Below are 27,713 nucleotides of genomic sequence, written 5' to 3'. Positions count from 1 at the left end.
GAGCATGGACCACACACTACATCCTGTATCTCCTTTAATGACTTCCTCTTCTCACCCCAGAAATAGTTTTATTTTATCCAATGATATGAAAGGGAAAAATTGAAAGATTTCATACTGTAGTAGTCAGTTAAATCGGATGTCTTAGAAAAAACACATGCAAACAGACAAGTAGACAAACATCAGAACTGTAAATTTTGACACAAATACATGCATTCGTTTTTAATTCACAAAACCAGTCCAATTTTCTAAATGAATACAAACATCGCTGTTGTTTTTTAAAATATGTAGCTACCAGCAACATAATGAAAAAAAACATTTAAAAACAACAACAAAAAACACCAAAAAAAGAATCTTCGTATTCAGTGCGTTCAAATGGGTAGATTCAGAGCAAGTGCTGTCTCCTTTAGTGCTGTAGCCCTCTGTGCTGTAGTGGCACACACGCTCATTTGGGCCACAGTTACATAAGGCTGCCAGTTTTACAAAACAAAATACAGGCCTGTGGGAACACAGGTCAGGAAACCTACATGGCTGGTCAACTGGGAAGATGGAGCGATGAGCGATGGCCCGAGAGGGTCAAGGCCAGCATCAGGATCGTTCTCATTTCAGAAATCGGGATTTTTACATTTTGAAACAATTCCTTTGCTTTTACAAAGACAAACCATTGATCTGTTTCAAAACTATATTCTTAAAACGAAAATCATAAAATAGACATGGGTTTAAGTAAGAACAATGGTGCTAAATTACAATAGTGCTTGCCATTAGCCACTAGTTTTTAAAATATAGCCGTAAATTTACATTCTCTACACAAGTACTGTATCTTTCCACACGTGAACAACATTAACACCAAACACAGAAATTAGTTGATTGTCCACACTCAGTCCATCATTTCTGTTTGGCAATGAACAGTTCCATGTCTAAGTGACAGAAAAAACCTGCTGGAAAAGGACAAAAAGTACCAAAATGGAAACATATAAAAGGGAATGAAAGTTGCCATAGATTTTTTTCATTATGTTTAATTTTTGGTTCAAGAATAAGTAGGTGCATCCATTACTCGATTGATTATTTTGTAACATTTCTGTATTCTTTTTTTTTTTTCTTTTTCGTTTGTCTGTTTGTCAGCCAGTGTCCGTGCCCGAGACAATCCAAGCGAGAGTTGGCATTGCACTTGATCGCAGAGCTTTGGGTACAGGGTGGAGGGAGGAGGAGGAGGAGGAGGAGGAGGAAGAGGGGGGGAGGAGAAGGAGAAGGAGGAGGAGGAGGAGCGGGAGGAGGAAGAGGGGGGAGGGGTGATGGAGTCAGTCCTACTGGAACCACCTGAATGCTGCTCCGGTAGGAAGCATCACCTTCTTGGAGAGAGAGAGGGTGAGAGAGAGAGACATACACACAGACAGAGAGAGAGAGGGTGAGAGAGAGAGACAAACACACAGACAGAGAGAGAGAGGGTGAGAGAGAGAGACAGACACACAGACAGAGAGAGAGAGGGGGAGAGAGAAAGAGAGAGAGAGAGATTAGTGGACATAGATTTCAAAGGACACGTGTAATTTCAAATCACCTAAAACACAACCCTTGCCTTGGTATTTAGATCTCCAGTTTGTGACCTAGGCTAGGGAGTGGATGGATGCTTAGAGGCAATACTGTCGCATGCACATAGAACATTCTCCACAAATGCATGTGGACACATACATACACAACAACACCACCCTTCCGCGACATCCTCCCCTCTTCTCTCCTCCCCTCTTTCTCTCCTCTTTCTCGACTCTCCTCTTTCTCTCCAGCCAAGGTAGGATCAGGGAAATCTCTGCATCCCACAACGCCCTCCCCTCCCCCCCTCCCACACCTCTCCCTTGCTGTCCAAGCCCATCCCCCCCGTCCGCCCCCCCCCACTCCCTCCCCCTTCCCCCCCCCCCCCCCCCCCCCCCCCCCCCCCAGCCACAGGCCATGGCCCTGGCTGGCTCCACACGAAACCCGATATGGCGCATTTATTATTTAGTCACCACGCAGTCACGTCCCTCTCCCGGTCGACCACAGAGGGCTCTCAGTGGTGACACCGCTCTCCCTCTTCCCCTGCTCTCTCTCTGTGTCTCTCTCTCTGTCTCTAGCTCTCTCTCTCCCTGTCTCTCCTTCTCTCTCTCTGTCTCTCTCCCAGGGTGGTATCTCTCTCCGGTTCTGATTGCTCCGACCAGGGGAGGCACACATGCAGACAGACGCGGGCCGGCCAGCCGGCCGGGCCGTCGACCCTCGCGGTCTCGGTTACCGTCGTCAGACAAGAGGACCACCAGGGCTGGGCCTCTGGAGCCGCAGCAAGGCGGAAAAAACACAACCTGACTGCGACAGAGTGATTTTTTTCCTTTTTTTTTCGGGGGACGTTCACCGGCGCCGGTCGGAGCCTGGCAGGAGCCGCTCGACTGACACCTCCACACCCACACGCTCCCTCGTACAGGCTCTCGCACTTACCAACGTGTATTCTCCGCGCCTCCACACACACGCACGCGGATGGGTTAAGCAACACAGTGTTGCCGCTCTTCAACTACTCCCACCATACACAGAGCACACGAGCTCACACTGATGAGTACGAAAGTGGAAAGAAATATTAAATAGCGAAAAATTCCAATTGAATTCAATTAGCAAAGGAAAAATGTGCTGAAAATGTACTGCATTTACGAGCAGACTTAATAACATTGACTTTTATGACAGACGGGTTTGGATATGCAAACGTCTATTCATTCAATGAACAAGAACAAAATACAATGCCCCCCAAAATTGAAAATGGCCTTAACACGCTCACCGTAACTGAGATGACTACTTAAGGAACACAACAACATCCCAGCAACAGCCTACAGACGTCAGCTTGCCACGGCCAGAACGCCTGATGAAGAGCACGGAAAAATGTAGAGGTCAAGGAAGGTCAAGGGCTAAATGCATCCCACCGGTCACCTTTCAACTCTGTCACTCAGAAAAAACAAAGAAGAAAAAAAAGGTCCACAACTACCCCTCTCTCTCACAAGGAATTGACCTATGGCTTTTCCAATGGCACCTGATCCAACCATCGTGACCTGTAGTCTGCCTGTGTACTCTCCTGGCTGGTTTAAAGTAGAAGGAGTTTCTCCAAGGGCATCCCCACTCATTTCAACTGTCCGTTTCCATGCCCTCGATCCTAATCTCCTTATTGATTTCACTGTGAATGTGTTACTGTGCTGTGAGGTCGGCCACACCTACACACCAAATTCGCAAAGACAGATTATACCTACACACCAAATTCACCAACCCAACCCAACCCCAAGCCACACCATACCTACACATCAAATTGCCAGCGAGCAACTCGGATCAAACTTTCTGAAACGTTCCGTATCTACTTTGTCTCGTTTAGATCTGGCAGATTGACGTGTGCAGAAAGAATACTGTGGTCAAAGCCAAGGGTTAGCCTAAATTCTCCCCATCAATCATGCCCTCCAGGACAGGCCCCGGTCACAGGAGCCCTCTCACCGTGACCTCAACACCCTGAACCTCAGACAGATTTAGAGGCTGATGTCACCCCCCCCCACCTCCCCCCCTCTCGTAGGTAGGGGACTTGATACTTTTTCTGCTGCTGTGTGTGTGCGTGCATTGCAGTGTTTCCCTGCCTGTTCGCCCCTCAGTTGGTGTGTTAGTAGTCCTGTCTGTCTTTCTGCCTGAACAGACTGGCTGTTGTTCGGTCTGCCTGCCTGTCTGTCCGTCTGCGTGTCTATCTGTCTGTCCGACTGACTGCCTGTTTGCCTGTCTGTCTGCATACCTGTCTGTCTGTCTACCCCCTCCGACTTGTTGCCTCAATCTGCCTGGCAGCTTGCCGACCATTCTGCATGTCTCAATGTCAGACTGCATGCCTGCGTGTCTCTATGTCTGTCTGCCGTCCAATGCAGTCCGGAGTATGGTATCCAGGGCTGGGAGCAGAGGAAAGGCACAGAAGGGTGGGGGGGGGGGGGGGGTTAGGCACACCAGTCATGGAATACTCCATGTTTACACATTTTCAGCTGGTCACATGACCATTGTTTCAGAAGTTGAATACAGAGAAGATCTGTACTGTAATATCAGCCCGCCAGAGCACAACAATAAGGACATGCAGCTATTTCTAAACACAAACAACGACAGAGAGTGGACCTTCCACAAGCACTCGGACTGATAAATCTGTTCTGCGCAACAAAAACAAACCCTTGGGCCCTGACTCCCCGTCGCAAAAAAAACAACAAACTGAAGCGGACAGCGCAAATACCCACATCCACGCGGAGACTCCCGCTAATTCATACATCGTAACACGCAGTTTTCACCACGTTGGAAAACTCACGGACTCTTCCGGAGAGGGCCGGAGCACGCCACGCCAGGGAGCCCACTGTGGAACACACGTTTATGCGTCAGAAAATGGACTGGCTACTCCACAAGCTCCATTTATTTCTGTTCAAACGTAGCCATTCCCAAAATAAACCCAGACATCTCCAGCCATCGAGGTGCGAGGTGGCAAAGGCCTCGGAAGACCGCAGAACCGCCCCCACGCTCTGCGTTTTTTTTTTTTTACTGCCTTCTTGGAGCTGCCAGGAGGGTTTTAATGGAAAACCTTCAACACCCTCACGGCGCTGGGCCACTGCGTTTTCAGATTGGGACACATGGACAGGCACGTACACACACACACACACACAGACAAAACCAAATACTCACACTAACACATACTGTGCATACGACACAAATGCCAGACACACACAAACACACATATAATATGCATACATATTATTATTTTTTACTCATTACTAGTTTGTATTAACAAAAAAAAAAACACACAGAAACCGACTGTTGATCAAGGTCCAAACTTCAACTGAGGACATCACAGAAAAAAACACAACACTCAACAGATGCTGTCATCCAAAGCCACTTTCTACAGGTAATTTGTCTTGAGTAAGTCTGTCACAATTCTCGCTCTTAAACATATTTATTTTTTATTTTTTCTCTTATACACAGTCACTAGTGCACAGTGCCCATGATGCAGTTTGTGAACACACACAGATTCTTGCTAAGTGTTTCCTGTTCAACAATCTTACCTCCACAAACATCTAGACATTTGGTTCAGTACAGAAGTCATTACATGCATAATGTTTGAGCCACTTGTCATAATTGTTAGCCTAATTCACCATACTGTGCTGCATGTACAGTTCTGCCTAAGGGGTGCTTGCTATGTTTACATTAACCTCAGTTCATGTAATGTAAGTTTTTTTGTTTGTGCTGTGCAGTGCTGTAAAATAGACTTGTATTTTTTGTACAAAGCAATGGAAATCAAATCCCTGTTGTCTAAACCATAGTGAGTTGTTTGTGTGGTATACACAGCCACAATTGCAGGCTAATAACCTTCCGGACTTTGCCCAACTCACTTCCGCTCATTTGATTCGGAGGGTGTGGAGACCACTCGTCTGTTGTCATTTTCGCAATCTTCAAAGATTGATAGGACTATTTCATTTTCACGAATTATACCAACGTATAATTGCTCATCAGAGCAATTATACAGCTACAGCATGTCAAGTTCGCACAGGGTCGCATGTAACTTTTTTTGGATGACAGGTTAGCGAGCAAAATGACTATTCACTCGTCGTGTTCACAGCAGCCTTTTCTACCGTAATTTGGGACCTGAGACCAAGGAGGATTCTGATTGGGTTCGCAATCTCCGTGGTTACGTCCCTTGGTGCCACGCGGTCACATTTATAAGCCTATCTATTTGTCTCAAATATGAAAATGAATCCAAACAACTCGCTCACACATCCTTGGGTTCTGAGATGGATACCTGCAAAAGCATTACTTTGCTCAGTGCCTGGTTCTCAAGCTGATAATTCCACCAAAACTAGAACACACACACACAGAGTAACACAGAGATTCCTTGCATCATAGTAAAGATGCATGTAGAGGTAAAACTGGACAACGGTAAAAACCATTGGGAAAATGTAAGTGGTGAAATGGTTGGACGAACCCACATGTACAATAACAGTCCACACCATGTTTACCGCCATGGTACACACACACACACACACACACACACACACACACACACACAGAACACACATTCTAACAACCATGGCTTACGGGTATCCGCCACCACGTTAAGTGATCCACATCCATTAGCAACCCAGTTAGATTGCCAGCTTGGTCCATGTGAGATCTGACACTCTGACCTGTTTCCACTTGGGTTGCCAGTCTGTCTGCCTGTCTGACTACCTGCTTTCCTGCCTGCCTGCCTGCCTGCCTGCCTGCCTGCCTGCCTGCCTGCCTGCCTGCCTGTCAGTCTGTCTGTCTGTCTGTCTGTCTGTCTGTCTGTCTGTCTGTCTGTCTGTCTGTCTGACTATCTATCTATCTATCTATCTGTCTGTCTGTCTGTCTGTCTGTCTGTCTGTCTGTCTGTCTGACTATCTGTCTGTCTGTCTGTCTGTCTGTCTGTCTGCCTGTCTGTAGTTCCCAGCAGGTGTAGCACGGCTGTCCAGTCTTGATGGTCTGGCTGCTGGGTCCAGGTGCTGACCACAGGTGGACCTGGTTATCATGGCTCAACAACTAACATCAGAGGCCAGGACGGTCTCAATAGGCGATGGGTTTAATCATTGGGTGTGCTCAAGCCTTCGGCGAGAGCACAACCTTTGTTCTCTCACATATATATTATTATTATTATTCTTTTTGCCCCCCTAAAACTCAGTCAATATTTGGCCTACATAGACAAAGTAGGTGTCAAAAGTTTCGTCTTGGTAGCGATTGAGTTGCTTCTATTGGAATTTACGTTCCGTTGCATGGTTTAGGCTGAAGTTAAGTTTTTGTGGCGAAAAGTTAAGCTAACGGTGGCTAATTTGCTAGCCACAGTCACTGACGTTACTAACGTCACTACGTCACTAACGTCACGAAAACACGCGTGACTACCTTTGGCAGAACATTCGTTTCGCATCTGTTAACTTGGGGGATAGCTAGGCTAACTATAGCTTTACTGCAAGGCAGCTGCAGAAACGCCACAAGCAAAGAGGCCAGGGTGATAACTATTTACTCATTTTACTTTGTGATATGACACACAATTGTCATGTGTAATGTACAGTATAAGCTGATATTATTAAGGAAGTACATCTACTTTCGGAAACAGTAGTCTACTATTTCACTGAAGTATTAGCATCATGACATTAGCCTGTGTTGCCCGGGCAACACATACTATAGTGGTCTATGATGTATCTGTTTTCAATCGTTAAAATAAACATTCCTCACATATACATTTTCGTTGTAGGATTTATTCTGACATTAGTAAACAATTTGTTGGTGAAATTACCATTACCTGTGGTTTCAAACCAGTGTAGCTCACTGCAACGCTGTAGCTTACGCGAAACACACTACAAAAACATCTACAGTACACAGCTGTTTAGGAACTCCCCTTACTTAAATCAAAAGTCTATCTAACTACTAACCTGAACTTCATTGCCACAGCCTAAAGGTTGTCAATCTGTTCATGAAAATAATTAATTTCAGCCTAAACCGTACAACGGAACGTTAAATCCAATTCAACCAACGCAATCGCTACCAAGACGAACACAGCAGTAGTCTACTACTGTACCGTAGTAGTACAATTTACCGGGGCAGCTTCTCTACACAGGGCTATATCGCATTTTGCGTTGTTACTGACAATGATCGCTACCAGTGAGCTTTTTATGAATGAGCGATTTTCCACTAAATAAATGTCAATCTTATTTACGTTTTGGGGGGCATATTTTCAGTTAGCAGATGGGACTGTCTGAATCGCGATTCCATCTTCTACTGCCGGTAACGTCGTAGAATAATCTTCAAAGGGGGTTCTTTATTAATGAATGAATGCAATGAGTAGGCTAAATGCCTTAAAATATCAAGAGAAGGGAAAAACTTTAAAGGACGTTTAAGTCATAGAGATTAGGTCAATTTTTACACCGGAGTCAGATGGCTGAGCGGTGAGGGAGTCGGACTAGTAATCCGAAGGTTGCCAGTTCGATTCCCGGTCATGCCAACTGACGTTGTGTCCTTGGGCAAGGCACTTCACCCTACTTGTCTCAGGGGAATGTCCCTGTACTTACTGTAAGTCGCTCTGGATAAGAGCGTCTGCTAAATGACTACATGTAAATGTACACCGGTCTGCCAAATTTATTCGTTTTGATTCAACGATGAGGCTGCCTCTTGCAGGGGAAATGAGAAGATATCTATTTCATTCTACACTTCACTCGTATTTTCAGTTGTAAATGAGCAGCAAAAAAATGCTTTTAAATCTATGTAATCTTTATGAATAATAAGTATGCATTTTTATATAAAATATAGAGAAATATCAGTTGTAAAAATGTCATCCAAAAACGGACCCCTGTGCAACTGACGCAAGCAAGCACACCCTACAATTTCCCCAGAAATTGTACCCTCTCTAGTTCACAATGCTCTCACATTCACAGATACAAAATGAAAAGTCCAGCACGCATGTCTGCTCCATCAGAGGTGTCTTAATTGCAGTTTGGATATTAAACTGTATTGATTACTAATAATCAGATGTTTGGCCTAGTAGTGGGAAGATGTCCCACTCGGATCTCAACACTTCTACTTAGCTTCTTTCATCTCATGCTAATTTCCTTAAGCGCTGCTTTATGGACAATTCATTTCCATGCAAAGAACAGAAACAGAACAACAGTGGGTCAAAAGGAAGCGGGGACATTTTCCACCGGCACACTGAGAGTCGAGAAGTCTCTCGCCTGATAGCGAAAACAGCAAGTCCCACCGATTGATTCATTCAGACCTTTTTTTGGCTGCGAAAATAACAACTCTGGTTAATGTTTGAACAGAATATTTCAATTCATGCCCCTGCTATGTCATGAAATACACAAGAAAGAGAGTTGATACGCATCATTCTTGGTGGTAAAGGCCAAAGTAATGCTACGGAGAGAGAAAGAAAATTGACATATTTAAAAGGATTCGAAAGATAAGGGTTAGAATGAGACACCAATCAGGACTGCTGAAAAAACAAAACAAACAAGGTCAAATTGTTCTTGTGAATACTAAAAAACTATTATACTTTAGGAAATTACTGAAGAAGAAAGCAAAAAGCAAAGGGAATACAAGCTATTACACCTTCTGTGTTAAATAAAACTGTCAACAATAGTTTCACTCAGGTAATAAACAAATCCAAGGAAATGCATCTGGATACCGCACACTGCAGTATATATCAAACACATTTTTATCTACGATAATAAATGAATCATTATTGTAAACATAGATTTTATTACTTAGAAGCCAACTTGTAACCCACAAGACAACAAATGATATTTTAACCTCGTTGAGTGCAATCCGAATGTTTCATACAAGCATGTGCTGGCCACCCATGTCTAATGGAGATCAATGTCTTCTGCTCTTCTAATGGTCAGTGCATTTGCTTGAGTCCTTGTGACAATTGAGAGCCATCTAAATAATCTGTTTCAATCCATCACAACTAAGTGCCCGAGTCCCAAAGAAGTCATGAATGTGTTATGTCATTCCATTTGTTATGGCATGTTTTATCAGCGCTTTATGGTATTGATTTCGTGACAAGCGAGAGAAATGATGTGCCCGGAGAACTGAAACGGTATTCGTCAAGACACGCAAACTCCACCGAGTTCACGGGAGGACAGTACCGGCTGGAGTTGGAGCGCAGAGTCACTGAGGTGACCCCGATGAGATGTTCGCAGGGCCCCGTTTAGCCAAACGGGCATGCCACAGGAGAGGGAGGCGAGCGTCCGAGAGGGGGGAGGGGAGGGGGGAGGGGAGGGGGGGGGGGGGTGTGCATGTGCCACCCTGACACCTGGTGCTCCAGCTGACATCCCCATGGCCAGATGGACCGTGTTAACACACACGTACACACGCATGGACACACGCATGGACACACGGGCCGGGGTACGAAACGCACACATATGCGCGCACACACACGTGCGCAGACACGCAGCCGTCGAGTCCGCAGACGCACGCGTCGGGGACACGCCATACACGACACACGCTGTACACACACTTGGTGCACACACTATATTTACAGTATTGCCCATGCAAACCACCTTGTGGGCCGTGGCTTCAGGAATACTGCCAGAGTTCTATTTTTAAAAGCATCCATTAAACATATCTCAAAATAAATCTCACCCAGACCCTCAGAACCTAACCCAAAATTCACCTTTTAGGCATGCAAAACCACATTTGGACACACACACGGATATCGCATAACTGTCCTAAAAAGGCAATGGCCACCAATTCATACAATCCGGTGATTGGAGGAGGAAGGGAGAGGGGGGGGGGGAGGAGCTTTGCGTGGGGGGGGGGTCTCTCCGGGTGGGCGTGGGCAGGGTGACACTGAGTGCGTGCAGAGGGCAGATTAAAGAGACCCCATGGTGCATGTCTACCCCCCACACACGACCCCCCCCGCGACGCACCACCTGTCATTCCCCAGCTCAAAGCCCAAGTCCCTCCCTGCTTCTCCCTCAAGCCCTCGCACTAGAGCTGCTGGGTGCTCACACTCACAGCCACGAGGAATGAGGCTGGACAGTGTCACACTTTTTGACACTCGCTCACAAGTATACACAAACAAAGCGTCAGGCGTAGTCGTAAAAAGGGAAGTTCCAAATCAAAAAGCTGATTCGAGGTTCGGGGTTACGTTCTGTTGCTAGCCTCAAAAGTCTTGACTTGTAGCTAATGAACGATACATAATTGTGGTTTAGTGGTTTAATCATGTTTCTCTGTTAGATAAAGGTTACCTAGGCAGTTAATTAGCCAATGTCATTTCCATTAAGAAGATACGACTATTGTTTCGCTACTAAGCACAATGTATATCTGTGAACTTTTTGAACGTTTTGTTTCAATTTTTGGTACAACTACACAGTCTTAAAAGGGTCACTGGTGGTGTTTCCAACAAATTCGTTTTTCTAGTTCCTTACTAAACGAAAAAAACTACAAAGGCAAGTTCCTGCTAATCTTGGCACAGACCAACATGGTTTGTTGTTCAAGCGGAACATAGATATTTGCGACCCTGACATTTACCATCCTTTTCTCCTCCAAAACTCCCCGCCACTCCAAAACTCAAACCCAAGCCCTCTTCCCCTCTGAATTTCCCAACCTGCACTGTTTCCTCCAAACTCCCCATATCAGCCCTACCTGCTAACTCCTTTTCCCAACCAACCTTTGACCACCGGATCTCCATTTCCTGGCCCGCTTTGCTGCCTCCTAGCTACTTTCCCCAGCTCTTCCTGCCCCCCCCTCCCCCCTCCCCTGTAGTAAAAACTACAACTCCCATCCCTCCCTGCTCCCTCTTACCTCTAGGGCGGCAGACGGCTTCTTTTTCAGCTCCTCACATTTGCGGAACTTGCAGATCTGGTGGCCCGTTTTGCGGTTCCGGCAGCTGCTGCACTGCTCGCAGTTAATCCGCCGTCGGCAGGGCGGGCACATGCCGCAGCGTTTCCGCTTCTTTTTGCCGGAGCTGATGGCGGACGCCAGCTCGCTCTGTGCTGGGTACTCGGCCAGGCCGGCCATGTGCAGCGCGCTGTCCGCCAGAAACACACCGGCCGGGGTCATGATGAACAGCCCCGGGTTGAAGGGGAAACCGCCTCCCACGCCGTACGGAAAGTCGGCGGGGCCGCCCACGGCGTCCGCCGCCGACGCGCTCTCCAGGTCGCCGGCCCCCGAGCCGGCGTCGCCCCCGCCGCCCAGGCCGACGCCCATCCCCCCCGGCAGCAGCATGTGCTCCATGCCCGCCCGCTTCAAAAGCGCCGCCGCCTGGGCGAAGTGGAGCAGGCCGTTCTGTCCCTCCAGGACCTGCTCCAGGGTCCGGTCCAGCTTGGCCGCCGCCGCCAGAGCCGCCACCGAGACGGCGGGCTGGGGCGGCGGGGGCGGCGGGGGCTTGACCGAGCGACTCTTAGCCTCTACGTGGTGCGCGAGTCCGTTGGCGCTGGCGGGGCACGCCGCCGTGTACTGGGAGAGGGTGCGCGACTTCTTCAGGCTCTTGCTGAGCGGCTCGCTGAGGATGCCGCTGCGGTTGCGGCGCTCGATCACCGGGGAGTCCTCCCGACAGCCGCCCCGCTCCGCGGCCTCGGCTGTCCGGCTCCCGTCCGACCGTCCGCTAGACATGGTCCCGTGGCCTCTGGTCGCCCTCGACGGGCTGGGGAGGGGTCGGACTAGGGGGGTTGGGGCGGGAGGGGGGGAGCCGTGGGGGGCCTCTCAGTCAGATGGGAGCCCAGGTGGGGGTGGGGTGGGGGGGAGGGGGCGGGGGGAGGGGAGGGGTGACGCCTCCACTCAGAGGACCTAGCAGCCGGCCAATCACAGGCAGGCCCCTGGAGCCCTTCTCCTCGCTCTAGGCCTCAGCCCTCGTCCACATCCTCTCTCTGGCAACCTGGCAACTGGCACAGGGGGAAGAGAAGAGAAACGGTTCTTAAAAAACAAGCTCACCGCTGGGTCTAGTCAGAGTGGCAAGTGACAGTCCGCCCCGATGTGACGATGAATAACAATTCCGCTGGTGTAAATAACAGGTAGGGTTGTCAACATTCCCAACATCTGGTGACCACACTGTAACCGCCGGAAGGAGGGCAACAGATACCAATCCTACAACAAGCCCAACTCCTCCACCCCCTAACACACACACACACACAAAAGTATTACTATGCACTCCCAAACACACACACACACACACATAGAAAAAGGCAGGAGAGGACAGAAAAGTTTCAGTGTTGGGTTTCATGTGTGAGTAATGACAGGCTGATACCCTTTCGTTTTAACATAACCAATGTCATATTTCCCACGAGAAAAGGCAAGTGGAGCCTGTCTGTGAGGGCTCTATCCATCAAAGGGATTTGGAACAATAAGTCCTACAGGCTACACACAGACACATTTTAAATCCATTTTCGTCAATTAGCCTTCTGACTATGTATGACCCCTGTTTCTCCGCTACTGACAGAAACTTTGCCAAATCATGCTTAAACATGGATCGGGTTGTGGTTTCGAAGCACCTCGAAGCATTAGGCAACTAAACTGAAGTAAATTGTTGTCAGAGTTAAGATACAGCTCCATTTAGAGATGGAGAATATAAAGCATGTTACATCCAGCACATTAAATCAAGTTGGCAGTTGTAATTACCTCTATGTGAACTGTTAATTGGAACTAATTTATATTAGTGCATTAATTAATGAATTAAGGGACATTGTCAATCCCATAATTGTATCCAAGCAATATATGAATACATACAACTTAAAGTGCTATTTCAAAAACAGCAACATGAAGAACAACATCTGTGTCTTTGCAAATGCAGCACTGAATGTGACAATGTGACATGACTTGAATCAAGCTGCTCGACAAAGAGTTCGCAAAATAGCTTCTTCATATCCTGATATGTTAGGATTCTGTTCAATTATCTGTTGGTGACTGAGACGAATTTGACCTGCGATAAAATCCCAGATGTCGGAAAACCGTCAAAGAAAATATGCACGGAAATTTGGATTTATTAATCTACAACATGCACACCTGTAACATTGTCTCTTACTCTACCTCTCCTACTAGAAGGATCCATATAGAAGGGATCCTAGCATTTCTGTCTTCCCTGATATTCTGTGAATGAATGACCCGACCGAAACCACTTTTCACCTCATCAACTTAGAACACCAATAAGTGCATCTGACAAAAAAACAAACATCGATCCAAAAGCAGGGGGCCACCGTGGAGAGGAAAAAGTCACCCCCGTCTCTCACACTTCACACCTGAAATCTCCCAGAGTCTGTCTGGTAAGAGGGGCCAGCGCACCATTCCACTGACCTGTCCACGTTCACAAACAAGCACGGCACCTCCCACAGAAAGCGTCGAGGAAATGGCCGGGCCAGTCCTTATAAGGCAAACAAAGGGAAGGGGAGGGAGAGAGGATGGGGGGGGAGGTGGTGGTGGCGGTGGTAGGGGGTGGGGGTGGAGGGGGGGGGGGCGGTCTGTGCGCAGTGTGTGGAAATTGGAAGGCCAGAATTAGTGGGAGGTAAAGCTTCAAAGGCAGGCGCGCAGCCCCCGCATTCTCACCAGCTCAGGGGTCCGCGGCGCCAGCGGACCAGAGCCAGCCCCTCCATCTCCCACACTGGCCAACCAGGATGCTCCTCCCCTCCCTCTCTGCTGCCTACAGATGCACCTGCCTCACCCCGCCACACGGTGTGTGTGTTTGTGTGTGCGCGCGCGTGCGTGCGTGCGCGTGGCTCTCTCCCTTCAGTCGAGGTGTGCCTCGACTGACCCCTGGTCTCTCTCTTGGTCTCTCCACCTCCGTTCGAAAACGCTCGATGTGTCTCTCCCGAACGAGCCGGTCTTTCTTATGAACTCTATGCCCTTCCGTGGTCGACGACAGGGCCCCTGGAGCCATGACAACCTGGCTCCCTCCCTCGTATCACTCACTATCTGTCCCTTACCATCTATCGCACGAGTCAATACATGATCCTGCGTGTAGTCAACCCTTCCAGCTACCTTCTCCTGGTCCCTTACGATGTCACTGCTAGGCTTTCCCAGGTAGCCATTTTATACCTCCGGGCTCGTGCGTGGGCCGCTGATGCTGACTTGACAACTGTCTGCTGCTTAATTTCGGAATGGTCGGTTTGTCGAAACGATAACAAACGCAGTCGTGTCAGTGGACAGAAGATGGGTCAATCTGTGGATGCTTTTTAAAAGGACTGGAGAGAAATGGTGAAGATGGATGGATAGATATGGAGGTGGAGATAAAACGATTGCGGGGAGGAAAAGGACTTTGGCCTGTCCAGAGAAAAGAGTAAAGAATTCCGTATATAGTAATATTAGTAGTATTTATCTGTGTATGATAACTCTGAATATTGGACAAATGTATTGTATAATATTAAGTAATAGTAGTAGTAGCCTTTTTGTACTGGCAACAGGACTTTGGGTGGTTTAATTAGTTGCATTAACAATAACAATAACATTTATTTTAACCTCAGTCTTCACTCAAATACAATTTTTGGAGCTAACAGTGTTTAGGTCCATTGTCCTCTCTCTGTAGGTAAGAGAATACCTAAATAAAATCCTTGTCAAGAGGGCATTGTTATAGCAGCGTTGGCAGTGTGGTTGTTTACATTACTCACTTTACTTTGAAAAGCAGCCCAATCTATATACTTTTCTCAGTACATCTTATCCATCACACCTGCACTCCAACAGTTCAATAACACGTGACATCTGACCCGCACAGCCATACATATAAATAGATTACGTCATCAAAGGACAGACTCCAGACATTCTGTTTGGATATCCGCATTGGATGTAATTGGCCCATTTCATCCGGGAACAACCCCCTGCATGTCGGTCACATGCAATATGCCATTGAACAAATATGAAAACACTCCTTATTTAAAGCTCTAATAATCTTAGGTTAATCAAAATATATATTTCAGCCTTATCTATAAGGCTTTTTCAGGCTAATGTGTTTTTTTTTTTTTCACGGACGTTATACACAAAAGCCTTTTAGCTTGTTAATTTCCTGGATACAGTATAAATTCAAAAAATTTACAATATGACAGTCGTCCTGTTTGGTAGTGAAACTTAAAAAATGTAAGTTTTGGGGGCCGAATAGGCGTTTTTGCTTTGGTCATGTGAAATAAATCTTTAGTTCACTCTCAGGTGTCCTGTCCTTTGTTTAGTAAGATAATATTTCATACCCTAAGATCAAATGCTCAAATGGGTTGTGTGCAAACTAATCACGCTTCGTATTAGTTCAAGTAGGCTAGCATGAACGTTACGCTTCCCCCCAGACGCGCGGTCACGCAGAAACTCACCTTCCTTCCTGCACGCTCTTGCCCGCTCTCACATCCACCTCTCCCCGATTTCTATAGCGCGCACACACTCGCACATCTTTCTCTTACTCTTTCTCTATCTGTCCCTCACACACACGCGTGCGCGCGAGCAGATCCCATTCGTGGACGAGAATCAGCTGAAGTTTATAATGATAAATACATCGAACCATAACAATATCCCATAATAACCTGCGCTAGCCTATCTCTCTTCGCACTCTCTAAAAAGTTCCAACAGACAAAGCAGTGTTTGAAATTATTACTAAACATCATGCAGCCCCGCGCCTCTACCGGTGGCGGATTGCGGCAGAACGGAGGGGTCGCCGTAAATCCCGGTTTGCAGCGTTAAAACCTCGGGGACATCGCGCTCAGGGGGCTGATCGTCGCATGCGGAACAATGAGCAGCACTCGCAGTCATATACGTAGCCTGTATGTAGCTTATTAAACTAAAATCACTAAATAAGACAACTGTCCTCGTAAAAAATAGACCCCTGTATCGTAAACAAACCCCATGGGCTTTTGTGGCCAATTCAAATTATTGTGAAAGAAGACTTGCACTGAAAAATCATTCATTTTGACAAAACTGCCCAAAAAGTTATGTTTCAATGAGGCACTAAATGAGCTTATGAAAAACCTCATCCCCACCTGTCATCAAAACCATAGTAAACAGCATCAGTATCGAATGCAAAGTGATCATTTCACTCGCAAATATTTATATCGAGCGTCAACTTAGGAGCGCACGTCATTAACAGATGGTCGACACTTACACTTTTCTATGCGTGTTTGAATGAAGCAATCTTATTCCACAATTTCCATTAACGTCCACCGCATCGACAAATTATCCACTGAAAATTAAAACGGTGATTGAATGTCGGATCAGAAAGACCACCGTGGCGTCTAACACGCCAAGCCGAAATGCTTGCTTGATTCAACATGCGTCCGAGATCTACGAATCCGAATTTATTTTTACATTAAAGCGGCACAAAAATACCTTTTGTCTAGACTCAATGATCTGAAACCACGGTCTCTGCGGTGCCAACGTATGGTCTGCAGCCGCACATTTGAGGGTATGGGAAAGAATCATTCTCTCGTTCTCAGACAACTTGATCGTTAGGGAGATGACATCCCAACTTTCAGCAGACTTCAACAAAGTATGATCTCCCCCCCCCCCCCCCCCCTCCCTTCGATGTATCTGCATATTTGCAAACACGGGCCCTTTTTTATTCGCACCTACCAAAGCAGATCCGAGCGGAGGGGAGGGCTCCCACTGTCCAAGCGGTCCGTCTCCAAGCCTACCGTAGAGATTGATGTCAAAAAGAAAAGAGAAAATCCTTACTCTAAAAGAACTAAATCTATATAGTCCTGTCCTGCAATGAACAAGGCCAACACAGAATAATACATTATTGTATAACGTACTTTCTCGGAAGCTGAGCGTGTGGGCTCTCCAACCTTTCGATTCTCGCAATCCCACCTCTACATCCCCGCTCGCAGAGAAGAACATGCAAACACATTTCATAGATTTTTGGAGCTTCGCGGAAAAACCGAACTGGACTTTCGGCGGCGTAGAGACGGAAAAAAAATCGCAGAGACTATTTATAATGCGGACGCAAATATCGCTGATCGACGCTTTTAAATGGTGCACATAGAATGCGTAGTGGAAGGATGTAGAACACGTCGGTTATAAAAGCGAACTGATTAGTCTGTCTTGAGATGATATTTACAGTGTGCCTCCATCAATGCTGTCTGTGGCCAAACACTATGATTTCCCCCTCTCTCTCTCTCTCTCTCTCTCTCTCTCTCTCTCTCTCTCTCTCTCTATGAACACAAGTTGATATTTCGTCATACCTCTTTAAGACTAAACTTTCCTTTAACACATTCATGCTTACAAAGAACTTGAACTTTGTGGACCAACAACTTATACTGTGAGATATCCACAGGCTAATAAGATAGGCGTAATAAGAAGTATTTTGAATATTCCCCAAAAATACACTAGTGATTTGTTTTGATGTATGTATGAGTCTTGACAAATCCATAGTAGGCTATTGTTTATCATATTTAGACCACATTGTCTCATAATGGAAACAGACTATTCTACAGTGTCGATTACAGGCCTTCAACACATTCATTAGGTAACTTGGTCTGATTTAATATTTAATTATCCCGATTTTAAAACATAGCCTGATCATGCTCATGTTGAGTGTAACAGCCTGTTTCCTTTACGACTAATATTGATGTGGCCTGCGCTGTACGTAATTTGCCATTGTGTTATGTTGTTTACACTCGTCGTTGCGGTTTGCCTGTACGCACAGGAGTGGCCAAGCGGAGCTCAGACGCGGTGCTTGATGCCCGTGACCGGTGCGCCGCGCTCGCTCCTCTTTCGTGCTTTAGCCCAAGAGTCCACTCCACCTCTTTCGAATGTCCTGTCTGCTGGCAGGCGGCCAACCGAAGTGTGTGGAAATGACACCGCCAGGGCGGCAGAGATTTTCCTTCATTTCTCTCCTTCCCGATCGCAGACGGGCTGACATTGGCTAGAAAGTGGAGCAGCTCGTCAGGGACAATCAATGCGAATCGATCGAGCCGTGCGGTTGAGGCTCCGAGCTGGAAAATAACGCGGCAGCTCGGTAGAGGGAGGGGAGGGGGTGTTCAACACCAGTATCCAGCCAACCAACCTCAGTCTAGCACACTAAACATTCTCTCACCATCTCAGAAAAACATTAAATAAATAGTGAACCTTTTATGTCACCAAACGCGGATTCGCGCACCATTAGGCTATACAAGTTAACTTATTGTAGGATGGGAGCTACATACGTCAAAATTGCTCTCTATTTGCTTAACAAATATTTAAGCTTCTTGAATTGAATGGACAAATAAAGTAAAGATTCTAAATCAACATTGTGTGCGCCAATCATCAACCATTTTTAGTTTGTTTTAAGTTGATATGAACCTTGTGAAGATGTATTTATTCAAGTTCAAGTTATTGAAGTTATGTGTACAAGCAAAATTGTAAATGGTAGGCTAGATAGTGTCGGATACTAGGCCATAATAACCTATTTGCGTGGTTAAAAGACTTAAGTTTAAATGGATTTGTCAATCTCCAGAATCAGGCTACAAATTAGACCACTTGCAATAGCCATGTCGGCCTACAAACCAAGGCTATAGGCTATAACATGGATCTAACAGATACTCCAGTTGCTACCTGACATATAGTCCAGTTGATACCTTTTGCCAAATATGGTTTAGAAATCGAAAGAAAAAGTAAATGGAGATGTTGTATAGCTTATGTTAGATGATCCTAAAGACTAGTGTCTGAAAGCAAGGATTTTCCTCCAAGGTAAGCGCATAATGGTCGCATCCAGTTGCTCACGATGCACTGGCGTGAATAAATTGGACACGCATTGCTTTGCAGTCCCTGGAGTGTCTACCACGGCCCTGGCAACTCGCCTGGTTTCACCGTATCTCGTAATATGCAGACGTCAATCCCCTATAGTTTCCTCCTTGCGCCTCCGCAAGCTACAGACGTGAATGACCACCGTCGGCCTCTACCCACTCCAAACCACTAAACGCTATGTTGGTGCTGAAGCTTTGCAGTGGCCCCATTTTGCCGCTACAACAAATATGTTTAGGCTACCAACACATTATTAGCCTTCTTACATCTTGACCTGCTTTTACCGCAGACCCGAGTCCTTCATTTTGATTTGGCGTTCCAGTGACATGGATGGCATGGTTTTAGTTTTACAATGCCCAGACTGACCACATTCTTTCAGTCCGCTCTCCTAGACCGCATTCCTACTTTTGACCCTGAGAAGTCAAACTCTCCCTCTCGTTCCCAGCTCTCCCCTCACCCTCCACACACCATACACGCACACACGCACGTACACACAGGAGACAGGCACGATTTATATGAAAGTCTATGGGCATCAGTTTCTTAAAAAAAAAAAAAAAGGGTGGGAGTTGAGACAGAGAGAGTGAGAGAAAGAAACAGACCGAGGGAGAGAGAGAAAAGAGAGAGGGGCCACGGGTAGGAGGGGAGCAGCAAGCTGTGACACAGGAGACGTTCTGGTGGGCGCTCTGAGCCCCGGGGCTGCAGCCACACTCGGCTCTTTGTTGTTTTCTCTCTGTGCGAAGCGAGGCAGAGTACTTTCCTGAGCCGGGCGGGAGGATTAGTGTTACACAGCCTCCTTCTCCAGCTGCACACATGACCAGCGCCACAGGAGAGCCCCTAAAGACAACCCAGAAGAGAAGGATTGGGAGGGGGGGGGGGGGGGGGGGGGGGGGGAGAGAGCGTTGTGGGAGGGAGTAGCTGGAGAGACAGAGATGAACGTCCGGTTTTCTCAGACACTGAGGAATGTTGCAAGCCACGCAAGCTCTCAAAACAAACAGCGCGGCTCGCCTTTCTCACTCCCCCACCTCTTCACCTCTCCTCCCCTGACTTTAACCCAACCTCACAGGCCACATCCCGACCTCTAACCCTAATCCTGCCTCATTGTGTTCCAGCCCCTAACCTCTCCCCCTGGAACCCTAACCTCGCTTTTCCCTTACTCATCTCTCCTCTAATGCTAATCTCAGTTCACCTTTTCATTTCTCGTCTAACCCTAAACTCAATGTGTGTGTGTGGGGGGGGGGGGGGGGGATCCGACCCTAACCCAAACTAACCTAAATCAAAACTCTGACACTTTCTGTATTCCTCACCTGTCTAACCATAACCTCACTCTACCTCCTCTAACCCCAACCTCACTGTGTACCTTGTCCTTCTCCAAACCTAACCTCACTGTATCTCGCCTCTCTTTAACTAACCCAAATTCATCTCCAAACCACGTGGTTTAATGTGAGAATCCCATGTTACACGATACATGTGGTTGTTTTTGTTTTTTCCTCTCCATTTCTAGCAGACACTACACACCTCCATGGTCTACTCTTTCATCAAGGACCGCATGGCCTGGTTTCAGGAGGAATATTTGGCCCTTTCTCAAGCATCTCTATCTTGTAGCTCTGGACAATGGGTAGGTTCTCTCTACTCACTAACACGCAACTGTCGGTAGCCCGCCCGAGCCCGTCATTGCTACATGAATGTAGATAAATGAATAGCATAGACGTAGATGTATAAAAATTGTGGGTTATCAACTATTTCACTCCCACGTCTTTACAAAAAGAAAAACAAGTAAGTCGATCAACTCAGGGTGGCGTTTGGATGAAATATTTATCTTTGCAGGAACTTGGGGAAAACCCAGCCTGGTAAAACTAAAACCAGTGACAGGCCGCCATCTAGTGGCAGTCACTCTTAAATTATTTTCTTTGACAAAAGAAAAATAATTGCAGTGAAAACAATTTGTAAAACAGTTGAATGGTAATCAAGGTAATACAGTTATCTGTTCTACTCTCTGTGTTATTCTGAACACTATTCCACTCCAAGAAACATCCTAAATGACTGGATCATGTAGAGTATTCTAAATACCTGTTGACATGTGAAAAATGCATGTTGCCCATTTCAACAGGTGCTTTACGAGTAGTTCTTTCGGCAAAAGGTCCCCAAGAATTGAATATGTCGAGTACCTAGAGATTTACCCCAAATAGTAGTCACTCTGCCACAAAACGCAAAATACTATTGGACAGAATGCATTGAAATCCAAACCCTATTGTTGGTCGTGTTTGAACATTTCTGGGGGAATAACAGCCAAATACTTTCGAACAAATACATGTTTTATCAAATGGAAAAAAGCACAGAAAATCCCAAGTTTAATAATCATGTTTATTACACAGTTTAATCAACACACAAGCTCCATGAGCTCTCAGGTAATTAAATATACAGAAGGTTTTTTCTGTCTGAAACCGTTTCAGTCCAGAGATCTGAGAGATTGCGATAATGGGTCATTGGAGCTTCAAAGTCAACAATGGCAGCTCAAATATACAAAGTGTGATTTCAGAATAATGAGAGTTCACTTTCTTTGAAATAAAAATACCTGAACACCACACCAGATCATATAGGTCTCCTTAAACTTTGTCCTCTTGAATGGTTAAACAGTTAAAATATTATTGTATTCATCTGGTGTTCTACTGGCATGAAGCATATTATTTAGCTCCTTATTTTTTCATTTTTTTTTGCATGCAACATTCTTTCCTATTGTTTACCAGAGTCAAATCTTTACCTTTCAGGACGATGATTTGGAAACGCATGAGAAAAGAAGTTCGTAAAAATGTGATAAAGCTGGATAGTATTGTTTCGTCACAAATTCTGTATAACCCCAACGTGACAATACATTTTAACTGGATCAAAACACACTTCTGGCTGACCGCAAAGGGGGGACAGACATGTCCCAACGCCCCAGCACCTGCGTCACACGTGCGTATTCTGACGGGCTGTGTGGGGCCGTTTCGACGCGATCCCTGTGCACGAGTGCGTTGGACTCACTTTCCAAAATGGCCACAGGCAAGTCTTACCTTGCCAGAATACAGACACAAAACTTGTGAAAAGCTCAACTGGCCAACGAACGAGCACATCCTGCTACGCTCTGCCCTCTGCAGACAGGCCCGTAAAAATACGCAACGGTGTGAACCTGGTGAAAAACCAAAACCCAAAACCTTTCACTGACTGTGAAAACAAGAAGAAAACAAAAAAAGATCGCAATGGTTCTTTTTTCTGTACAAATGTCAACATCACATGCCATCTGACCAACTAATGTGGAGGGGAAAAAAAAACACACCTGGATGTCAAATTCAGATACTTTCGTCAAAAGACATCCATCTCATTACTCTGCTGTGGCCCCTTGTACACTGCGGAAAGCTCCCTGGGTTCTTATAAGCTACTATCGAGATGACGGTGATTAAAAGAGTGGTGGTGGGGGGGGGGGGGGGGCGAGGCTGGTCCTGGACATCCCCTTACCATGCGGAGAACGTGTCCAAGAGCTTTCCAGAACCATAGTGTGAGACTGAAGGCGTTTTATCATAATAGACTGGGACAGGAGAAGAAAAAAATAATAATAACAAAAATTGTATTGTTCCAAGTCCCACCTCTTCACTGTCCCTATCTAAATCATCTCACAGGACAACACAGATGGGGGAGAAAAAAAAACGAGAAACAAGACACGGACATAAAATCCGCCAATGTCTGAAAAGCAACCCCTACGTTGGTACAAAAGAAAATGAATGTTTTTTGTTGTTTGCTAGTTTGTTTTTTTTACATTATGAGTGTTCCTAAATGTGTGTGTGTTGGAGGGGGGGGGGGCTTTGTGGCAGACACAGACAGCAGGAATGGGCCAGGTATACGACTTGCAGTCTGAAATATGTACAAAATGGCAGCTGGACAGGTTCGGAGGGGGGTGAGAGGTCAAGTGCGTGGGAACAGAGAGGGCGTGGCTCGAAGAAATCATTCCTATGGAAACCGACACGAAACCCCGACAGACTTTTCTTCTTTTACGTTGAAATCTCCCGAGCCTTTCAATATAAAGGCGGATTCTCCCTCGCTCTGGCATGAGGACTACATTGCATATTTCTGTGTCCATTCCCGAGCTATTTTGTTGTACCTGCGAGGACAGGAAATACAGTATTACTAATTTTGTGAGATACACAAACCAGAATACAGGTCTGTCCTGCTTTTCACAATTTCACACACGACTGCACTCACAAACGGTCAACTGCCATTGGGGGCTTGTAGTCATATTTTAAGAACTATGACTTCTGGACACTTGCCTTCAAAGAGTCTGTAAAAAGCTGTGCACATCAGTAAAGGTAGCAAACCACGTTGATGTTGTGAGGTTGTGTTCATGTTTTCTTTATGTGTTAGCGGTTAATAATACACTTGTGTTATTTCCTTGACTCTCCCATCACCGACTGGGTCAGGTATACGCAGATTATAACCTAATTGAATGCAGGAGCACATAAGCTTCCCAGTTGCATACACTGTGTGTCACACGGCCATATATACGCCATAAATGGAGATAGGATAGCCTGCGGCCATTAGGTCTTGACATATCACGTGAATGGGATCGGAACCTACTTTGGTCTGTCTGTCTTGTAGATGCGGGCGATCTCGGGCACGAGCGGGTCATCTGGGTTCGGGTCACACAGCAGGGAGCAGATGGATAGGAGGACTGTAACGGAAGGAACAACTGTAGACTCTACACAGCTCGGCAACGTACGCTAGTCAATACAGGGCAGGGATACAAATCACATTACTCTCTCAGAGGGGGGACGGGGGGAAGGGACATTGGAGACATTTTGGATCCCAATAATACAAACGTTCAACCAGGGGAACTAGCTGGGGTGTTGTGCCTCAAGGGTGGAGAAGCAAGCTGGTATTAGCAAGGTTGCCAGTTTGAGGCCCAAAGCCTCAGGAGGAACTCGTGGTGGTGTAACTGGAGGATTACTGGCCACCATCACAAACGCACGTCTGTGTGTTCGATGCATTTTGAAAAATCAAAACAAACAAAAAAGGGGGCAGATTCTAAACCTGGGATTGCGGACATTTAAATAAGTGGTGCATATCAACAAAGACTGTAAACCCAGAGGTGATAAACATTTTTTTATTTTTTATTTTTTTTACTTATGTTCGATTGGCACGATTTAAAAACAGAAGATATCTAACACCAACTCCTCCTCGCGGCCTACCTTTAGAGATGGTGAGGGCTGGTGACCACTGGGACCTCAGGATGTCCAGACAGATGCTGCCGTTGCTGTTGATGTTTGGGTGATAGATTCGTGTGGTGAACGCAACCTTTGCACAGAGACGAGAACAACAGTCAGGCCAGGACGCATCCTCGAGAGTCATGTGATCAGAGTCCTACCCAATCTCATTGGTCCTGACTGCCAACTGGGAAAACGAAAATCATCTACTATGAAACCAACTGGTTGGATTTTGTGTCAGTGTCTTTAAGGCAGAAGGCATTTCTGAGCATGTACCTTTGGTGGTTTGAAAGGGTAATCAGTGGGGAAGTGGATGGTCAAGAAAAAGACTCCACCCTGGTATGGACTGTCATTCTGCCCAAGAAAACAAGGCTTTCAATGCACCACCCAAGTATTTGGAAAAGTTTGCTCCAATAGCTTAATATGGGCTTCAATTACTTAAGCAAGAAGACATACTTACAGGTCCCATTATTGTGGCCTGCCAGTGAAACACTAGTGGTGACACAGGGAAAACAATGTCAATCAATGAATACGAGTCCGATAATATAACTACCCATTTACTGTTGTTTCAAATTTTGGTTTCTTCTAACGATGACAACACATTTATATGCAAAGGGGTTCTTTTGGATTGTAATTCAATGTATGTAGGCCTAATAGAGACTACACAAATGGGATGATATGGTAACCACTAATAGTAATAATAGATCATATAGATAATAGACAAAGTGACTTACTATCATCTCCCACAGGTCCAGCAGAGCACTGAGCAGGTGGATCACGAGCCAAATCATTTAATTCCTGAAGACGTACACAGATAATGCCGTAAGCAAACTTGTATTCACTTTACAAACTATATAGCTTAGTATCATTATATTACACAGGTTAGCCATGTATCGTTACTACAACTCCCTCAGAAAATGTTCGTTGTAGACGCTAGTTAGTTAGGTAGTAGGCAAGTTAAACTAGATAACAAGGTAACAATGAATTAGCCGAGCAAGAAAGGATTCTGGAGCTTGTTTAAGAGCGACGTTAATTTATGACAGGGATAGCTCTCCGATTATATCATTACTAAACTTACGCCCAGCGACGTTTTTGCTTAATGCTTAACTAGCCACCCTCCTAGCAGACATATTACTCCAGCTTATCTGTTCTAGACTAATATGCGTAAGACTGTGAAGCTAACGTTACTACTGGTAAATAGTTATAGCCATTGTCGTGGGAATTTCGACGAGTTATCTAGCTAGAAAGCGAACGTACCTGGCAGGACTCAAGGGTGCTAGGGCATTCATTAGCTTGTTAGCTAGCAAATAAAACTACCTCCTCCCTTGCTCGCAAGCAAGTTGGCTAGGTAGCCTAACGATACCGTCAACTGCTGGCTAATCATGGCCAGGTTGTGTCGTCGTCGGTAACTGCTAACTAACCAAGACAACATTCGTTAGGTTTGCTGGCTAGTCGGGTTGACATTTGCTAGCTCGATCACATGTTAGCTAGTGCTAGTTCACGGTTCGCCATGAAAGGACGGCTGGGTTTTTCTGGTATTGGCTAAATTTCTGTTATGCGTTAGTTATTTGCTATTAGGTCGGATAAATTATATGTTTGCTACTTAATGATAGCTTGATGACTACTCCGTGCATCATCGGCGGCAAGGCCAACACAGCCGCGATTTATCGGCCAGCTAGCTAGCTAGCTAGTGCTAGTACTTCCTTACCTTGTGAATTCTTTTCAGGGCCATTGTTGTGCTTCTGTCAATGTAGCAACTAACGTTAACGAATATGCGCAACGACGGATACAATCCCTCGACACGAATAGAACCCTGAGTTAGAATGCCCTCACTATGTATATAAGAACGTTTTAAATCGGAGCTAGCTGGATATAATGTAGCTGATGACTGCGTAGCAGCTTGATGTCAGGGCGAAACTGAAATACACCGAGCGTCAAACCGGGTTACTTCCTCTGGCTGCTGCGTTGAAGGGGCACCGCATCACTTCTCGGCAAAGCTGTGATGCAACCAATGAAAAAGCGAGACAGACGAGACAACGTCCGGTATGGCACGTTTGTAGAGGAAATCACGCTGAAAGGAAATCACTGATATCTCTGGTTGGTGTTAAAAAGATTTGAGATGTGTTGCATCATTTGTCGACATTTTAAAACGCTACGTTGGGAGTTTCACTCACCTTTGAAAACAGTGCCCTTAATGCATTTAAAAGATTGTGATTTTCCTCTTACATGACTCATACTTTGGAAAGCATAAACCGATCAGCCATAAAATTATGACTAGCCTGCCTAATCATTTGCAGGTTCCTCTTTTACTGCCAAAACAGGCCTAACATGTCAAGGCATGGACTCCACTACCTCTGAAGGTGTGCTGTGGTATCCGGCACCAAGTCTGTAGCAGCAGATCCTTTTAGTCCTGTAAATTGCGAAGTGGGGCCTCCATGGTTTGGACTTGTTTGTCCAGCACATCCCACACATGTTCGATTGGATTCAAATCTGGGGAATTTGGAGGCCAAGTCGACACCTTGAACTCGTTGTGTGCCTCAAACCATTCCTGAAAAGGGTTTGCTTTGTGGCAGGGCGCATTAACCTGCCGAAAGATGCCACTGCCATCAGGGAATCCCGTTTCCATGAAAGAGTGTAGATGATCTGCAACAATGCTTAGGTAAGTGGTCCAGGTCAAAGGAACATCCACATGAATGGCAAGACTCAAGGTTTCCCAACAGAACGTTGCCCTAAGAATTCTATTGTCTCCGCCAGCTGTGGCCTTCTTCCCATAGTGCATCCTGGTGCCAAGTGTTCCCCAGGTAAGCGACGCACACACACCCGGCCATCCCCATGATGTAAGACAAAACGGGATTCATCAGACCAGGCCACCTTCTTGCATTGCTCCGCGGTCCAGTTCTGATGCTCACGTGCCCATATTACTTCCCTTCCGTCATCATATTTCTCACCATCGATGTGTTGCGGTTCTCGGTTCATCAACCAGGTGGACACTTGGCCTACACATTTGAAACATCACGAATGTCATCATTATTCAAGGCCAGTATCTATTTGCCCAAAGAAGCCTTTCAACAAAAAATATCACCATGTCACAAACCATATCAAAAGAAAATGAAATATATATGCTCAATTAAGAGTTCAGAAATGATAAGTAAATGAAATAAGAATAAAGGGCCATCATAAAGGGGTGCTGTAATAAATAATCTGCTTAAAAACTGGGTGATCAAGGAGCCCATGATTCAACATTCCTAGCACAGCACTGCTTTGAAACTTAAATGTAATTGAAATGATGCTCAT

At 45.9% G+C, this 27,713-nt stretch overlaps 2 protein-coding genes across 9 annotated transcripts; both read right to left on the bottom strand.

Annotated features, from left to right (window-relative positions):
• Positions 1-28: 28 nt before the first annotated feature.
• On the bottom strand, positions 29-17,505 carry cxxc5a (CXXC finger protein 5a). 8 transcript variants are annotated; one of them, XM_067228553.1, is made up of 5 exons: positions 17,220-17,505; positions 17,034-17,095; positions 11,311-12,389; positions 3,770-3,917; positions 1,311-1,343 (listed from the first exon to the last, which is right to left on the bottom strand). In XM_067228553.1, exons 3-4 carry the CDS (start codon positions 12,118-12,120, stop codon positions 3,804-3,806), a joined length of 924 nt encoding a protein of 307 aa, XP_067084654.1. In that variant the 5' UTR covers positions 12,121-12,389; positions 17,034-17,095; positions 17,220-17,505; the 3' UTR covers positions 1,311-1,343; positions 3,770-3,803. The 8 variants fall into 8 exon arrangements, with proteins under 8 accessions (XP_067084658.1, XP_067084659.1, XP_067084654.1 ...); XM_067228551.1 differs by having other exon boundaries at positions 17,038-17,095; XM_067228557.1 differs by lacking the exon at positions 3,770-3,917 and having other exon boundaries at positions 29-1,346; positions 17,038-17,095.
• A 4,025-nt stretch (positions 17,506-21,530) lies between these two features.
• Positions 21,531-26,453, bottom strand: LOC136933241 (ubiquitin-conjugating enzyme E2 D2-like). The gene is made up of 7 exons (XM_067228550.1): positions 26,128-26,453; positions 25,154-25,217; positions 24,880-24,911; positions 24,696-24,773; positions 24,405-24,510; positions 23,794-23,887; positions 21,531-23,320 (listed from the first exon to the last, which is right to left on the bottom strand). Exons 1-7 carry the CDS (start codon positions 26,149-26,151, stop codon positions 23,275-23,277), a joined length of 444 nt encoding a protein of 147 aa, XP_067084651.1. The 5' UTR covers positions 26,152-26,453; the 3' UTR covers positions 21,531-23,274.
• Positions 26,454-27,713: the final 1,260 nt, after the last annotated feature.

The sequence above is a fragment of the Osmerus mordax genome, chromosome 25 (assembly GCF_038355195.1).
Source record: "Osmerus mordax isolate fOsmMor3 chromosome 25, fOsmMor3.pri, whole genome shotgun sequence".
Lineage (NCBI taxonomy): Eukaryota > Metazoa > Chordata > Actinopteri > Osmeriformes > Osmeridae > Osmerus > Osmerus mordax.
Note: the sequence above shows the minus strand (reverse complement) of the source record. Positions and strands in the feature narration are given on the sequence as shown.

What these genes read in the sequence shown, in the direction of transcription:
- cxxc5a (XM_067228553.1), bottom strand. Translation starts at nt 12,120, where the DNA reads ATGTCTAGCGGACGGTCGGACGGGAGCCGGACAGCCGAGGCCGCGGAG. An exon ending in AGCCGTCTGCCGCCCTAGAG is followed by an intron (nt 3,918 to 11,310) that starts GTAAGAGGGAGC and finishes CTCTGCTCCCAG; the next exon opens with CCCTGGATACCATACTCCGG.
- LOC136933241 (XM_067228550.1), bottom strand. Translation starts at nt 26,151, where the DNA reads ATGGCCCTGAAAAGAATTCACAAG. An exon ending in AGGCCACAATAATGGGACCT is followed by an intron (nt 24,774 to 24,879) that starts GTAAGTATGTCT and finishes TTTCTTGGGCAG; the next exon opens with AATGACAGTCCATACCAGGG. An exon ending in AGCCCTCACCATCTCTAAAG is followed by an intron (nt 23,888 to 24,404) that starts GTAGGCCGCGAG and finishes CTTCCGTTACAG; the next exon opens with TCCTCCTATCCATCTGCTCC.